Source organism: Scleropages formosus, chromosome 20 (genome assembly GCF_900964775.1).
Source record: "Scleropages formosus chromosome 20, fSclFor1.1, whole genome shotgun sequence".
Taxonomy (NCBI): domain Eukaryota; kingdom Metazoa; phylum Chordata; class Actinopteri; order Osteoglossiformes; family Osteoglossidae; genus Scleropages; species Scleropages formosus.
Window position 1 is genome coordinate 22908999 of NC_041825.1, and position 16802 is coordinate 22925800.

At 42.2% G+C, this 16802-nt stretch overlaps 1 protein-coding gene and 1 non-coding gene across 3 annotated transcripts; one reads left to right on the forward strand and one right to left on the reverse strand.

Moving 5' to 3' along the window:
* Window positions 1–112: 112 nt before the first annotated feature.
* On the forward strand, window positions 113–268 carry LOC114909243 (U12 minor spliceosomal RNA). The gene has a single exon (XR_003797184.1). It is a non-coding gene; the product is annotated as a U12 minor spliceosomal RNA (small nuclear RNA).
* Window positions 269–681: 413 nt separating this feature from the next.
* Window positions 682–8701, reverse strand: LOC108939752 (putative RNA-binding protein Luc7-like 2). 2 transcript variants are annotated; one of them, XM_018761343.2, is made up of 10 exons: window positions 8196–8358; window positions 7215–7309; window positions 6943–7041; window positions 6466–6576; window positions 5801–5944; window positions 5386–5562; window positions 4709–4869; window positions 3672–3701; window positions 3439–3591; window positions 682–2006 (listed from the first exon to the last, which is right to left on the reverse strand). In XM_018761343.2, the coding sequence occupies exons 1-10, from the start codon at window positions 8254–8256 to the stop codon at window positions 1763–1765; spliced, it is 1275 nt and encodes a 424-aa protein (XP_018616859.2). In that variant the 5' UTR covers window positions 8257–8358; the 3' UTR covers window positions 682–1762. The 2 variants fall into 2 exon arrangements, with proteins under 2 accessions (XP_018616859.2, XP_018616858.2); XM_018761342.2 differs by lacking the exon at window positions 3672–3701 and having other exon boundaries at window positions 685–2006; window positions 8196–8701.
* Between the last annotated feature and the right edge of the window lie 8101 nt (window positions 8702–16802).

Genomic DNA, 16802 nt, shown 5'->3' on the forward strand with positions numbered 1-16802 from the left:
ACAAAAACAATATTAGCGTTATAAAAGACTATATTTGAGTGTATAAAGGTTCCCACCATGGTGTTGTCCCCTCAGAGGCAACACCACGTCCGCTGCTCGCGCTAAACTCTGTATGCCTTAAACTGATGAGTAAGGAAAATAACGACGCGGGGTGACGCCCGTGTCCTCGCTCATTTATGCGAGACGAATTTTTGAACGGGTACAGGTCGCTCTGGCTGAGGTGACTCGCCTACTTTGCGAGATGCCTCGTAGGTTGCAGATCTGCCCCGTACCCCAATTATGTAATAAAAAAAAAAAAAAGCGAGCACATTTTATTATAATCCTTCCGTGAAAACTAACAATGCAAGGTAGAATAGTGGTGCTGAGTACAGCCAGGTTTTGCATAACTGTTATCACCTTTCTACAATGCGGAATATTGTCCTCTAAATGATACCAATGACAGGTAGTAGTTTCGTTGTTTCGGTCATAAGGTCGCAAGTTTAAGTCTCTCCAACTGTCGTCCCTTGCATAAGGTACTTACTCTAAACTACTCCAGTAATATCGCCTAGCTGTAAAAACGTGTAGAGTGTTGTAGGTAACTTAAAGCTCTAAGTCGATCAAGGGAAAAGCGACAACTATGTGAACAAATGTAAATATCAATCTGTGTGGACTTCTGCAGTGACAATGACTCTTCATTTTACAAGTTGCTGCGATTTTTTCTGATGCGCTGATTCATAAAACAAATGTTTCTATTGTTAATATGTTGCTCTCGCCCTTAGGATTTTGTCCGTTGTAGATGTTTCATGCCAGAGAAAAAGGCAAATTGCATTAGATGGGTGTTCATACGAATAGTATTAAATAAGTCGTAAACACGCGGCTGTGCGCGGTACTTGAGAGCAGATTCTGGTTTCCAGCACAAGGCGGCGGCAGCGGCACACAGTTCAGAACTTTTATTGGTAGTCGTTTGACACTGGAACTTGCCCCCCCAGAGGAGTCGAAATCCATGAACGCATGCACAGCGCTTCCTCCCAAAAATAATACAATTGTCACATTTTTTTCCAGAAATTTGTTCCTTCACTACGTATAAAACTTCTGACACTTGTAGAGGTCCCATGAGCCCCTTTAGACACAAAGCCATATCAGCTAAGAGGTAACAAAGGCTGAGAACTCCGCCTTTAATGTTGCTTGCACTAAAAGGCGTGCAAGTCACTTGAAAATTTCCAAGCTACACAAAGATTCTGTGCTGAAGGCTCAAACATGATACGAATGTAAGAATAATTTTTACATCCCCCGTAGCACAGATTTTTTCACTCAGTGGACATCAGCTATTTAAGTATGAGCTTATCAAAAGCCAGTGTACATACTTATGCATCACAGGTGTTTTCAGTATATGTTTGCATCGGAGGAAGCGTAGCACAGATTTTGCTGTTGAATTTAAATGTGCTGAAATAACCATTATGTCATATCTAAGGAAATATGAAAAACTAATTATAAAAAAATCCAACAATACTAAAACATCTATTGGGTAGAATTTTTTTTTTTTTTCCCCCTTAAAATGTCAATCCTTCATTTTCTTGAACTAATTCTCAGTCTAATCAGTGTCAGTGAGATAATTTCTCTCTACACTGACTGGTCCACAGTATTCCATCAAACTGTAGCTGGTCTGTTTTTTTTCTTACTTGGGCTCCCCTGTCATCTCCTTCCCCAACACACACCTCTTTAAATGTATACTCCTTGTCCTATTTATATATATTGTATGTACACAAAACTCCCCATCCAGTATCTATATCTCCCCCGATTCCTTCTCCGATGAGCTTGAGCGCTGGTCTCTCTCCAACGACACTGATCTCTCCCTTTCCAGAGCAGTCACTCTCTCTCTGGTCATTTCTGGAGAAGAAGCAGACCGTTCCTTCTCCAGTTGATTGTCATCCAAGCCTTCTCCTCCTCGCAGCCCTGTATCTCTCACTCTTTCCCGGTGCTGGGCATGATCATGCTCCCTGGGGTGAGAGGATCTGTCTCTGGAGGACCTAAAAAGTAAGGAGTTAGTGTGAGTGGTGAGAAATGCAGGTACTAGAGAGGCTAAGACTAAAAGGCTTCTCATTCAAGGGCCAGGATGGGCTCTGGTCATATTTGGTGAATAAGACAAGGTGGGTAAAAAACAAGGGTGAACACAGGTATTTTGGCAATGGCACACAAAGCACAAATTTTGAAAACTTCAACTACAATTTAGTTTATACATAAAGGACAGGAAAAAAGTAATTGACGGTACACAGATGTTCCATCATATCTTCCTGTTAGGTGACTTATCGTTCAGGATTCAAACTACAATTATTTCTTATGGAAAACTAATAATGTGTTTACAGACCTATGAAGTGGTGCCACAACAAAGGCACTGCAAGAAATAAAATTACGACACCAGTGTGTGTGTGTGTGTGTGTGTGTGTGTGTATATATAATATATATAGATGAGATTGTCATTATAGTTTCTACTTATAGTACAGATGGCTTTATGTGAAGTTGTCTGTAAGCAATGGACTTTATTTAGACACACCTGTAGTGCGTACACTGTTCTCAGTCTTATGCAAGGCCTTTGAAGCAAAGGCGGCATGGCATGATAATTGACTCAGTACGCACGCACGCACGCAGTCTGAAACCGCTTGTTCCAAGCAGGGTCACGACAAACTGGAGCCTAACCTGGCAACACAGGGCGTAAGGTTGAAGGGGGAGGGGACACACCCAGGACGGGACGCCAGTCCGTCGCAAGGCACCCAAAGCAGGATTTGAACCCCAGACCCACCAGAGAGTAGGCACAGGCCAAACTTGCTGCGCCACCACGCCCCCCAATGTAAACTATAATGATCCAAAATAATCTGTATACAGGAAATGGAAAACCTATGCAGCGAAGTAGTATGTTTCCAGGGAGAAAGCTGCCCTAGCACTTACAAACCACAATCAAAGACATCTTGTGCTTATGGTGCACTGCTCAGGTACACAACTAGCAGCACACCTCCAAAGCTAGACCACCACACAAACACACACACAAACACACACACACTCTTTCAGAACTAGCTACAAGAAATTATTACCCCTCATGAAACATGTTGGGCAGCTGCTACTTTAACACTAAAAGACAGAAGGTGCGAATCCCACCTCTAACTGTAGTACCTTTGAGCAAGGTACTTACTGTAAATTGCTCCAGTAAATTACCCAGCTGTATCATTGGGTAAATACCTGTAGGTAGGTTAACATTGTAACTTGCTTTGAAGAAAAGTGTCAGCTAAATGAACAGATCTAAATGTATTAAACCAGGTCTTTCTCACTCCTTTCAGTCATTTTCCAGAAAAACTCACAACAATAAGTCCTATTAATACATTCTCATTGATGTGTAGCACACAAAATCAATTAAATAAACAATGTGCAGCAAAACAAGGTACAGTGAGGACATTCTGCAATGAGTACCTCTTTTTCTTTGAGCGATGAGTGTGAGAACGGGAGCGATGTCTGTCTTTATGCTTGTGTCTCCTCTCCCTCTCCTTCTTCTCTCCACCTTCTTCGCGTGAACGGGAGGAGCGACGGCGCCGGGAGCGATGCAAGGAGGAGCTTCCTCCATCCCTGGAGAAAAATCGCACGTGTATACCAAGGTGGACATTTATTAGAAAAAGAATAAACATAATCCAAGACACCATCCATACCTGTACCTTTCCCCACTTCTTGACCTGGTCCTGAAAAAAATTATATATATTATATACACACACAAAATCAGTTCACAAAGTTACATTCGATTGGTAATGAAAAAAGTTTTCACAAAAAATGTGAGTAATGAAAAAAACATTTTTCGTATTTTCTAAACTATTGCATTTTTGGATGCTACTATGATGCATTAAATTTTGAAAAATTGGCTTTTTTCCAACCGGGGGTTTTCAACTCTGGTTATGAAAAATGCATGCGTATGCCTCCTTTGTTTTTAACCTTGAATGAATTAACGCAACAATTTTCTTAATGTTACATATACTAAAAGTTCAAAGCTCAAACAAAGTAAAATAAAAATTCTATATTTGACTTGGCTGACCTGGTCAGTTTGTAATCAGTCATTCATTTAGCAGTTAAATATAACTGAAATATCGCACAGACTAACAGTCAATCATAAGGACTGACTGTTAGGAAATGTGTTCAATTCCCAGTTTGCTGGTGTAACTTTGGTTTGGCAAAAGAAATAAATTTGAAAGCTCATTCAACAATTGGAAAATATATTCTCTCTCATACTAGAGAGAGACAGAATATGTTTATGCCCTTATTTCAAGCTTGTGTCTAATACAAAATGTTTCAAAAATGTTTTAAAGCTTGTCTTAGAAAGCACAGTATATCCTCGAGACATTAAGCAGAGAAAGGGTTATAAATTACCGATTCAAAAAGTGTGACTTGTGAACAAAAGGGGAAGCCAACTGTCTTCCAGTTTTCCAGTATTAACAGTGGAATTAGTGCAATTCTGATGAGATTCAACAAAAATTTACCTTAGACTAGAAGTCTTCTAAAAAAAAAAAAAAAAAAGTTACTTTAGACTAAAAGTCTTGTAAAAGAGTAATGTTACCATAGTGGCTTAAGTATTTGAAAGCCTAAAGGTTAGAGTGATTGTAGCTTCCTTCTTGTAAGTCTCTTGGTAAAACTTTGGAATGGGTCACAGTTCACCAAAGCAAATAAGGGTGCAACAAAAAGTAGTTCAGCCTCTCACCTCCTCCTGTTCCTTTCGTGTTCTCTCTCTCTTTCCCTTTCGCGCTCTCGCTCCCACTCTCTCTCTCTGTCTAATTCCCACCCCCTCTCTCGCTCCTCTTCCCGGTCTCTTTCGTCTCTCCTGCGCGTTTGCATTCGCTCCTGTTTCTCAGCTACTGTTTTCTTTGGAAAAAGAAGAAAAAGAACAGGAAGAATCATGAAGAAAGGGCCTAAATTATGTTAGCCTAGGGAGCAAGCAAGGTTATGTTTTGACAAAAACATTGTTCAGCCAAAAATGTAAACAAATGTAAAAGACCCATGTCTGAATTAATTGCTGGTATCATTTTATATACATATATTCCACATCAAATAGGTGCTATAATAAAAATTAAGTAGACTTCAGCTTCTATAGCAGCATTCAATTTTTCAGACATTCAACCCTCAGACAGCTATTAAAATAAGTTTCTACCCATTTACAAGCATGCCAGCAACAAGTGCTGTTAAAATCCTTTATACTATGTTTTGTTTACTATGCATTCTGTATGACAATGCATGTCAACCCATTATACATCTACATACATTTGCCACTGACAAAAGCAAAGAGTGATCTTATTCAATCACTTCTCTACAAGCTGCTATGCTGATGCAATAGCAGTGTAAAAAGTGGCCAATGAATGTGCTGCTTATTAGAGCCCTCACCATCAGCTTCTCCAGCTTCTCCCGAATTTCGATGAAGCCTAGGTGCAGTTTCCCACCGAAGTGATCAGCCAGGCGTCGGTCATTGTCATGCAGACCGAGGTACGCAGCGCAAACTTCACAGACCCTGAGTTTCTGCTGCTGGAAGCTGGAAGCTGGCATTGAGTTCCTGTAGATATCCTGTTGACAATTGAATTCAATGTATACATTTACAAACAATAGCCTCCTTAAACAGTTTGGCAAAGTCTCTGTAGGTCTCCCATTTTCAAAATCATTCATTCAGTATCTTCACTCCCAATAAGCTTGCGATAACTTTTCTACCAAACCTAGTGTTTTCTAGCTAAGTCCTCAAAATTACCCACTTCCAAAATTTCTGACAACTTATTTTCCCTGGGCTCTGGTCAGCAAATGTTCTCACCTCTGCCTCCCTCTTCAAGGCTCGTGTTTTCTCCACCTTCTCCAGCACTTGCTGGGCCTTTTCCACATTTCCTTCACCCCCAAGCTGCTCCGCCCGTGCCAGTAACTTCCCAATCTCCTCATTCAGCTCATGCACCCGCTCTGCCTAGAAACAGGAAGTACGTCACACAACCTTCACATTCACAACTGGAACAAAAGGATTTTTCAACCTTAGACCAGCATTCACTTAACTTTAGATGAGCATGTTAAACAGAATGTTGTTGACAAAACTCTATCAAATCAAATGTTCTCTCCAAATAGATTGCAAGCTTCTCTTTGATTAGACTTGACAAACTTCGATGAGACAAACTTCTCTTGACTATAACAGAAGGGTTACTTCTGCAGGTGAGTGACAGAAAGGCTCATCATACAGAAATTATAGTTAAAAAGTACTTAATATACTTATTTTCATTTTACTCCTTAATTTTTATTTCACTTCAAAGACACACACCTGGTGAAACACAGACCTTGTCTTAGACTTCGAAAAGATAAAGCTTTGACACCAATATGTCACCTCACCAGGGCATATCAGAAAACCATTCCAAGACAGAAGCTGACATACACTGTGATGCAAGATTAATGTACTTTCAATATTTCATTATATAATGTGACATGAAACCAAAATACCTTTGCAGCCACCTCCGCACTGATCTCCTCCTGAGTCTCTGCCAGTCGCTTCTTGGCCAGCTCTGTCCTTCGGTCACAGTCGGCAATGAAGGACTGCAGGTGCTCTGCAGCCTGGGGTATAAGCAATAAGAAATTAGGAAGATTATGACTGTCAGCATACCAAAGCACATAGACACAGACACATTTATATTTATTCATTTAGCTGACTCTTTTCTCCAAACAGAGTTACAATTTTAAGCTCCTTACAATTATTTACCCATTCACACAGCTGGGTAATTTTACTGAAGAATTGTAGGGTAAGTACCTTGCTCAAAGGTATTACAGTAGTAGGTGACATTCAAACCATCAACCTTTGCATCCACAAGCAGCAGCTCTAACTACTATACCATCAGCTGCCCCCACTTACCACCATACAGCTGAAACCTAGCACAAAAAGAAATGGACCACATTTATAAGGGAAGAGGCACTACTACTCACGTCAAGCTCAAAGAAGTACTCGTGCTGTTTGGAGGCGATCTCATAATCGGCTCTGAGTGCCAGGTCATGAACCTTCACACACTCCCCAAGATCCATACGCTGAAATGCCAAAACAATATAGATAAAAATACAGGTTCTGTTGTTGCACAGATATTTTAGAACTACAAGTAAGTCACAAGCTGATGTTACAACCACCACATGCAGAGTAAACATATAACTACTAAGAAATGTTAGCAGTCCCCCCACCCCAGTGGAATGTACTGTATACTAACCGTGCCAGATAGTATATCATGAGGACAGGAGTTCAACAGGTGACTTCTACACACCCTTTCGTCTGTAAACTTGATCCTCTGTCGCATGCTGTCCCCTAGGAAGACAAGCTCAAGTTTTCACAAACAGTTCAATTACTGCAGTGAATTGACACACAATGCAAAACCTGGACATCACTGATTATACAAAGTAATGCAAATGTACACCTTCGTATACATTTGCAATCCTACTCAATTTTCAATGCTAATAAGTGAGTTGAAAACTAATGGAAACAATATTCAGCAACAACTGCAGAAACAACAATATAAAAATATCTACTGCACTAACATGGAAAAATGATTCACCACACGCGATGGCTGAATAGCAGCCGTTGCCACTTTAAAATTAGTTCTTGCATGGATAACTGACAAACCATAGACATATGCAATTCATAGTATCACAATCAACAGACTTCATGACGGATTTGAAGCAAAGCTAACATTTACATTAACACATTTAGCTGGTGCTTTTCTGCAAAGTGACTTACGTTGTTACTTTAAAATACTTATCCGTTTATACAAGAGAGTAAGTTTCACTGGAGCAGTTTTAGGGTAAGAACTCTGCTCAAAGTACAACAGAGGGAAGTGAGATTCACCCTCAACCAAAAGGCTGCACCTGTGTGTAACCACAACGCCACCTGCTGTATCATGTGGTACATTCATTGGTTTTTTTGGTTTGCTGGTGTTAAGCGTTACTAAACAATCTCAATTTAATCATTACATTTAAAAAAAAAAAATGCAGAATACATTTGGAAAGTCTGATCACGTGCGCTTAGGGTAGAACACGACGGAGCAGACCTATACCCTTACAGTAACCCGCCAGTTAACGCACCAGGGCAGGGGTGGGGGCGACTTTACTCTGCAGAAGCCGCCCGTTACCACGTTACCACGGCGCGATGTGGCCATGATTATCTGCTCTGTTCCGTTCTGTGAAGGATATCTCACCGTCTCGGCTGGTGCCCATGAGCTGGTCCAGCATGGCGCGCATCTGCGCGTGAGCAGACATGATGATGATGTTCGCCGCTTGCTCGCTGACTCGCGCCGGCTCCCTCCGCAGAGGCCCCGCGCGCCTACTAACTTTTCCACAGTTTGAAAGCCCCTGGTTCGGTCACCAATGATTCAGCACGCGGCTTTTGTCACCGTTCACCACGACCACCAGCCTCCCCTTAACAACAGCTTTTTGTAACCAAGCGTTTCAAATTCAGTCCGGGGCGTCCTCCCTTCCCGAACTTGTCGCTTCGCCGGCTAACTCACTAGCTACACTGCTGCCGAAAGTTAGCCAGGATACATGTATTTCAAAGTAAAATGTACATTTAGTTTGCGACAACTAAAATACACTTCACTCTCTGCCAACTCAATTTTTACACTCTATATAACTGGCAACAGAATGTTTTAAATGCCTCCCGTTCAGGCTTAAAGTCGGACACTTCCTTCTCCTCACGAGTGCGCTCTGCTTTTTCGCGACTTGAGGAAGTGATCACCGTCCTTCGCAATGATTGGCTGGTTCGCATCCTGCGTCATCATCGTTTTCCGCCATTAGAAACAGCATTTGCGCGCGATGCTGCTGTTGAAATTCATGTGTGTCAACTGTGTTTGGTATGGGCATGTTATGAATGGCAAAAATCTGTTTATAAAATATTGATAATTATATTTCCTCTTTAAGGATCTATGTTACGGAATTTTGAATAAACGAAGAGTAGCTCTATTCAGAATTATATTAGATTAAATTAAATGTATTTAAATATAGATTTATTTTTGGCAGTCAAGTCTGACCTTTGACCCAGTGTTTAACTAATAGGATACGGTTTAGTCAAAACAGACAAAGTTTAAATTGTTTGAATTAAGAATAAATGTTTAGGAATCTCTGATTAATCTGTATGATATAATTGTGTGTTGGATTCCTTCTTGGCCTTTTGGCTAAGATCTCATGCAGTACCGGAGATTTTAGCTGGGGGCAGAGCGACACCTAACCAGGATTTTGTGTTGGATGACTGCAGCAATCTTGGGGAAACTCTTATTTTATTTTGGGGAGTTTGCTAAGGTTGCGTCAGGGGTGCGGGCCGGGGCCTGCTGTGTGGTGGGTCTGGGGTTCAAGTCCTGCTTGGGCTGCCTTGCGACAGACTGGTATCCCGTCCGGGGTGTGTCCCCTCCACCTCCAGCCTTGTGCCATATGTTGCTGGGTTAGGCTCCGGTTCCCCTTGGGACAAGTGGTTGTAGACATTGTGTTTGTGTGAGTCTGCTAAGATTAAGGCGCAGGGTTTTGAGTGGCTTGTCCACCGTCCCCACAGGGTGATGCAGAGATTTTATTTTTTGTGGTTTTATTCCAGATAGTGCAGCATAGGGTTCCTTGTGAAGATGTCAACAACTCACTGGGAAGACAAGACAGGAGAACCACAGCAAGAACATCAGCTTTAGGGATAGAGATGTTGAAGAAAACCATCTGTTTTTGCTGGAGGAACCTGGAGGAGGTCAATGGATTTCCTTAGTGGGTTCTATTCCATTCATTCTGGAGGTCATCCTTGGACTCCCAGAACTTCCAGTCAAGGACATCATCTGCATCCAGTAGAACAGGCAGTCATTGTTTGACATCAACATGATGACGTGAGGAGTGCTACTGAAAGCATCTGGGGGCATGTAGGATGAGTGCAGACCTTCCACTGCTGTTCCCCTACTCTGTTGAAGGACTGTAGAGAATTGGCAGGAGAACTGTGACTGTGTATGTCTTTAACCTCTTTGTGTTGGCAGATGTCATGGGACACAAGGACACAAGGATCAGAGGGACGAACTGGGCATGTGGAATGGACACAGGCAATTTCAGGTATTTCTGCCTCCTGACCCCATTGTTGAGTCCAGAGGCTACCTGTTTTATCAAGGTCAGCCTCCCTGTTGCCATCTGTGTTTGAGCAGGGGACGTACGAGCAAGAACTGTAACAACATGAGGTACCAAAGGTGTTTGGAGGTTGGCCACCTGGTCAGGGATCATGTAGGCCCAAGCCTCTGTGCCCAGCATGTGTTGGACGATCATCTCTCTCGCAGTACTAGCCATTCTGTGCCAGCATGGTGCTGGGTGTGATTCAAATACTGTACATTTGGTTTGTTTAGAATGTACAGTAATGAATCTATAGTCTATTGTCTTAAAAGACATTTCACATGAAACATGGCTTTAATTTTATAACAAATACAGTAATTTCATAATAGAAATTCTTTGGGGATTCATACTGTTAATTGTTCCTTTTACCTTTTAAAAAAGTGCAATGAATTGTATTTTTTCTTTTTATGTTTTACATAAAATGCATTATTAAGGTGAAATTATTAAATCTGGTAACTAATATGGAACGGTTGTGCAGCGAGTAGTGCTGCTGCTTCATAGTGCACTGGCGATGCAAGAGAATGTGGTTTTGCTAATCTGTGTGGAGTTTGCATGTTCTCCTTGTGTCTGCACGGGTTTCCTCCAGGTGCTCTGGTTCCCTCCCACAGTCCAAAGTGGATTGGTGACACTAAATTGCCCATGTGTAAGTGTGACTACCCTGCAATGGACTGGCATCCTGTCCAGGGTGCATTCCCAGCCTTGCACCCAGTCTTTCCCAGATAAGTTCCGGTTCACCCTGACCCTGCTCAGGACAAGTGATTATAGATATTCGATGGATGCAATATGAAAGAGCTTGTCTTCAGCTGCTTGGACACAAGGGAACTATTTTTCGTGTTGCAAAACTGGTAAATTAAGTAATGTAAGACATTTTTCTCCAAAGCGAGTTCCAATGAACTCTATGTAGTGTTATCAGCCCACACACCTTATTCACCAAGGTGACTTACACTGCTAGATACACTACTTCGAATGGGTCACTCATCCATACATAAGTGAAACACACACACACACACACACACACACACACACACACACAGAAAAAAAAAAAAAAAAAACAAACAATGGGTGAACTTAGAGAGCATGTTTTTGGACTGTGGAGGAAACCAAAGCCCATCCACGCAAACAGGGAGAGAACATGCAAACTCCACCCAGACTGAGCGGGGATCGAACCCATGTCCTCTCGCACCACCCAGGCGCTGTGAGACAGTAGCGCTACTCACCGTACCAACGGGCTACCCACCTTGCCAATGTTCTTGTTAAAAAAAAAAAATCACCAGGTAAAATGAAAGATTTTAGAAACAACAGTCTGAAAATATTTTCTCCATTGACAGGGTTCTCTGCTCCTCTTAGGCTTTGGCAGGTGCTGCCACTGAAGTCCTGTACATTCCAACAGAAGGCATTTGGTACAGCCACAGTACATGGAATGAATGACACATTTACATTAATCCCTTTAGCTGATGCTTTTTTCCAAAGCAACTTACAATGTTAAGGTTACAATTATTTACAGCTGGGTAATTTTTTATTTTTTTTAACAGGAGTGATTCAGGGTAAGGGGATGCGGTGGCGCAGTGGGTTGGACCGCAGTCCTGCTCTTTGGTGGGTCTGGGGTTCGAGTCCCGCTTGGGGTGCCTTGCGACGGACTGGTGTCCCGTCCTGGGTGTGTCCCCTTCCCCCTCCGGCCTTACGCCCTGTGTTGCCGGGTAGGCTCCGGTTTCCCGTGACCCCGTGAGGGACAAGCGGTTCTGAAAATGTGTGTGTGATTCAGGGTAAGTACCTTGCTCAAGGGTACTACAGCTAGAGGTAAGGCTTGAACCTGCAACTCTTGGGTCCAGATGCACTTGTTCTAACCACTACACTATCAGTTGACACTTTTGTGATGGCTGAAGGCAGCCCGTGTCGCCACGGAGTGCAGGGTGGGCTTCGCACACCAACACACCTACGGATGCACCGCTCCAGGTGGAGACCGTACTGGAGAACAAGCCGGCCGCTGCACGGTCTACTCAGTGGTCTTGACCAAGGTGTGCGTCCCCTCTCCTCCTCCTCCTCCTCTTCCTCCTCACTCTCCAGTCTCCTCCATTAGCAAGAAATGTGACATTTCAGTCGTTCATTTTCACAGCATTAGAAAGCATTAGGGCTACTTCAAATTCCAATCATTACATATATTTTTTAGATATATTTTAAAGCGATTCAGAGAACTTTCTTTTGCGTCACTGGACAATTCAGTCTATAGTAAAGCTTATGGGGAGTAAAAACGAGAACCAGCATGCATTTATTTATTTTTTTAACTGACGTTTTTTTCTTGTCGTAAAGGAAAGACTGGAAGTTGGGCGTTGTGTTAACGTTGCGGATGATGAGTCATCCGTGAGGCGTTTTCACCCACAGAGCACAAAGGTACCTCGCTGTTACATTTTTCAGGTTTTCATGTTATACTTGGTCAGCGGGGTGACTTGTAACCCATTCTGGCTTGTTTATTTGTTCTTATTTACTCCCTGGCTAGGTTTGGTTCTGTGTGAAAGTTCTTACATCTTGTTCCTCAACTGTTCGTTAAGAACAAAAAAAAAAAAAAAAAAAAAAGGCTGATCGGAATGCGAGAGCCGCGTGACGTCAGAGACTTTGTGACGTCAGAGACTCGCCCAGTCGGCGAGCGGCAGTCAGGCAGGCGCCAGGCAGCGATTGGCGAAGATGATGGCATCGGCGGCTCGCTTTTGGCGACTGTGTGCAGTTAAAAACACAGGGCTTCTAACTCATAACACCAGAATCGGAGGCTCGGCTACAGCGGGTCTCACTCAGAGTCGAACCGCCGTGTCCACGTCGACGGGTGCTGTTCTGCCAAAGCCGGTGAAAGTAAGTGTAAACTAAGAAGTAGGCGCGCTGTTCCTACACCGAGATCATCGTGTACGTGATGATGATCAAAGAGTGACGAGCTTCAGTGGGAATATTATGAAATATATTATGTGTGCGAGATGGTTTCGATCGTAGGGAACGGACGATAGGGGCGAGTAGAGGGAGCGGAGGACCTATGACAGCTGAGCTGGGCTTTCATATATCACCACCAGGAAGTGATTTAAAGTGGTTTTGAAAATACTCCCTGCACCTGTTTTTAATAACTCGTTAATAAACTCGATTGATGAAGTCGTGTGATCGTTTTGGCCCCGAATTCTGCCAAACTGAAACGGAATTGAGAGCTGGCACTTGTTTATTTCTGCAGCAGGGAATATTATTCAAGGATGTTTACATTTGAGCACTACAACAAGTACAGTATGTTATACGCATTAAGTGAAAGAGCAGAGTACAGTCTGTGCTGTTCACAGCCGCAAAGTGTTCTCATCACATACTTACATCAGTCAAAACGTTTCCATCTATCCATTTATCTATAGATTGTCTATAGCTGCTGGTCCGGTTGCGATGGGCTGGGTTGCGGATCTTCAAAATTCAGGGTGTGAGACAGGATACTCTGGATGCGACTCCTGTCCATCACACACACACACACTTGTTTGCTCATTAATACATTTATTCAGATGACACTTTTATCCAAAGGGACATATGGTGTCAAGATTCTGGTAGCATAGTGGTTAGTGGGTTAGCCTTTAAACCAGAAGGTTGTAGGGTCAGTTCCTACCTCTGGATATAGTACCCTTGGGCAAGATACTTACCCTAAATTGCTCTAGTAAAAAAAAAAAGTTACCCAGCTGTATAAATGGGTAAGTAATTATAAATACCTTAACACTGCAAGTTAACTTTGGAGAAAAGTATGAATAAATGTCAGAAACTTATGATGATTTGCCCGTTTAAACAGCTGGGTCATTTTTACTGGAGCAGTTTAGGGTGAGTACCTCCTCAAGGGTACTACAGGAGGAGTGGGAATTGAGATTTTTAGATTGCAGGGCAAGGGGCTCTCTCCACTCTTTGAAGAAGCAAACATCAGCTGCTGTTGGACTATACAGTGGGGTGTGGTGTTCGCTGTAAACCAGTGTTGTTTGAATTTTTCAGGTGTCCTTTGGCCTGACACGCATCATGATTGTGGTCGTCCCTTTCCTGTACGTGGGAACTCTGTTCAGCAAGAAATTTGCTGCCATGCTTGAAGAACATGACATCTTTGTTCCCGACAATGATGACGATGATTGATGCCAGGACCCCGGTATGTACAAATTAATTAATGTAAAAATGTGGCAGTGGTTGTTAGAAGTACCCAGAAGTAAGAATTATACATAATATGCCATCTTTAAATACATATCACAAAAAAATGTTGTACTTTATTTTTGTAGATTTAAATGAATCATATCACTTTGGCTCCTTGTGTTACATTTGGTCAGTTTATGAATTTCCCCGCGACCCTGTATGGGACAGGCGGTTCAGAAAATGTGTGTGTGTGTGTGTGTGTGTGTGTGTGTGTGTGTGTTTATTTTCAGCTGTATTTTCTTCTCTTAGAATTTTTAAAATCTCTGGGCAGTGACAAATCAGCCAGTAGATGTCAGTAAAATGAGCCCAAACAGAGTAAATTACCGTAAGGACAGCTGCTAGCTTTGTGGTTACAGTTGCTGCCTTCAGCTTCAAAGGGTGCGGGTTCGATCCCCACCTCTGGGTGTAGTACTCTTGAGCAAAGTACTTACCCTAAAATTACCTGGCTGCATAAATCTTTGCATCTGTAAGTCTCTTTGGATAAAAGCTAAATGAACAGATGCATGTTTTCATGTCAAGAATGGGTCAGTAATCGGTACTGAATAGGAGTTTGTGGAGGAAGTTTTTTTTTTTTTACCTTTCATTTTAATGTAGACTGAAGTTAATTTTTAAAATGTTCATTTTTTATTATCTTATTTATTAGCTAGGGGTGCGGTGGCGCAGTGGGTTGGACCGCAGTCCTGCTGTCCGGTGGGTCTGGGGTTCGAGTCCCACTTGGGGTGCCTTGTGGCGGACTGGCGTCCTGTCCTGGGTGTGTCCCCTTCCCCCTCTGGCCTTACGCCCTGTGTTGCCGGGTAGGCTCCGGTTCCCCGTGACCCCGTAAGGGACAAGCGGTTCTGAAAATATGTGTGTGTGTGTATTTATTAGCTATATCCAAGACTTTTAGGGAACCTAATCCATAAAGAAACCAAGAGGCTTCTGTGTTCTTAAGAATTGAATGCTTTTAACTTAGTTGTAAAAGTGACTTTCGATTTACCGGATGAATCAGATTATGAACAGATATCTGATTCCATTAACCTGTGCTCATAAGATGAGGAGCTGGTGAACTCAAGTTTTGTGTGAGCACCGTAGTACAGGTGTATACAGTGTGTGTACTGTTTTCAATATCTTCACAGCTCACATTGCTCTTGGTGATGATCTAGAGCAAAAAGAATGCCGTCATGTGTGTTCTGTAGCATGCTTGCGAGTTTGTGAAAGTGATGTCCCTCTGTATTTTGCTTTGTTTTAGTGAGTGCAGACAATGAGAGTCGGGAAGAGAATGAGAACAGAGGTGTGAATGACACTCCACCTTTATTCAAAGGTGCTGAAGATGACTCCTGTTGCCTTCGCCATAATTTTTCTTACAAAGTCATTTTGATAGCGTTGTTTCTCAAATATACCAACCTGGGGCTACCTCTTCTTCGATTTCCTTTTATACACAGGGTGGGTTTTTTTTAAAAAAAAAAAAATAAAGTCTGCTGTCAAAGTAATTTCAGTATCAGTTGTTTGTATAATTACATATATATGTATAATTATATATAGATACAATTATATAATTACAAATACAGCTCTGTATTAAAAAGGGGGGAGTAGTCAGCCAGACACCTTGGAACAAGAAAGAGCTTGTACCTTGATTTACTCCTTTCTCTACTGTGGCTAAGATACATCTTTCACCAGCAATTCAGCTTGGTATTTATTTTGTAGTTACTTGTGCTTTTTCTGCCTGTTGCATTTTTGTTCTTGTCTCTGAACTGTGGCTTAAATTTCTGCTTCTTCACTATGTGCAACACTGTAGCCTTCCAGTGTCTTATGTTATTTATTGCCTTTAACACACAATATTTTGCCAACCTGTTATTGTAGTAGTGTAATCACACACACACACCTGACTCATTTTACAACATTCTCTAAATTATGTGTACACTGTATATGCCAACTGTTGTCCCGATTAACTAATAGCAGGGCAGGGCCAGCATTCCAGTCATGCTGAATTGACCTCTTGGGTATAAGGCACAAAGGTTTGCCACAAACACCATCGATTAGAATCTAAAGTGCTTATGAATCATGCAATGAAGAGTTTTATAGGGGCTTGATGTCAGTCAATTGCTACACCCAAGCCAGACCCCTTCGCTCTTCTACTTCTGCCTGCTTGGTGGTCCCACGCACCAAAGGTAAAGCACGAAGGTTCGCGGTTTTGCCTCCGTTGTAGTGGAATGACCTTAGACTCTCACTTGGAACTGTTGAAACTCTGTCCACATTTAAGAAGGGTCTGACAACTCACCTCTTCCGGACTCAATTCATCCACCATCTCTTAAGCTCACGTATGGTGTAAATGTTCATGCACCATAACTTTACAATCATGCCCAGATAAGCCTTTATGCAGCTACTCCTGTACTGTACATAAATATATCTAAAAAAAAGTTGTCAGAAGGTGATCAAGAATAGTCTACTGACTTTTATGCAGTTACTCCTGTGATGAACATTGGTTTATAGTGGAAAGAAAAACTAAGAATCACATGCCCGCAACCATG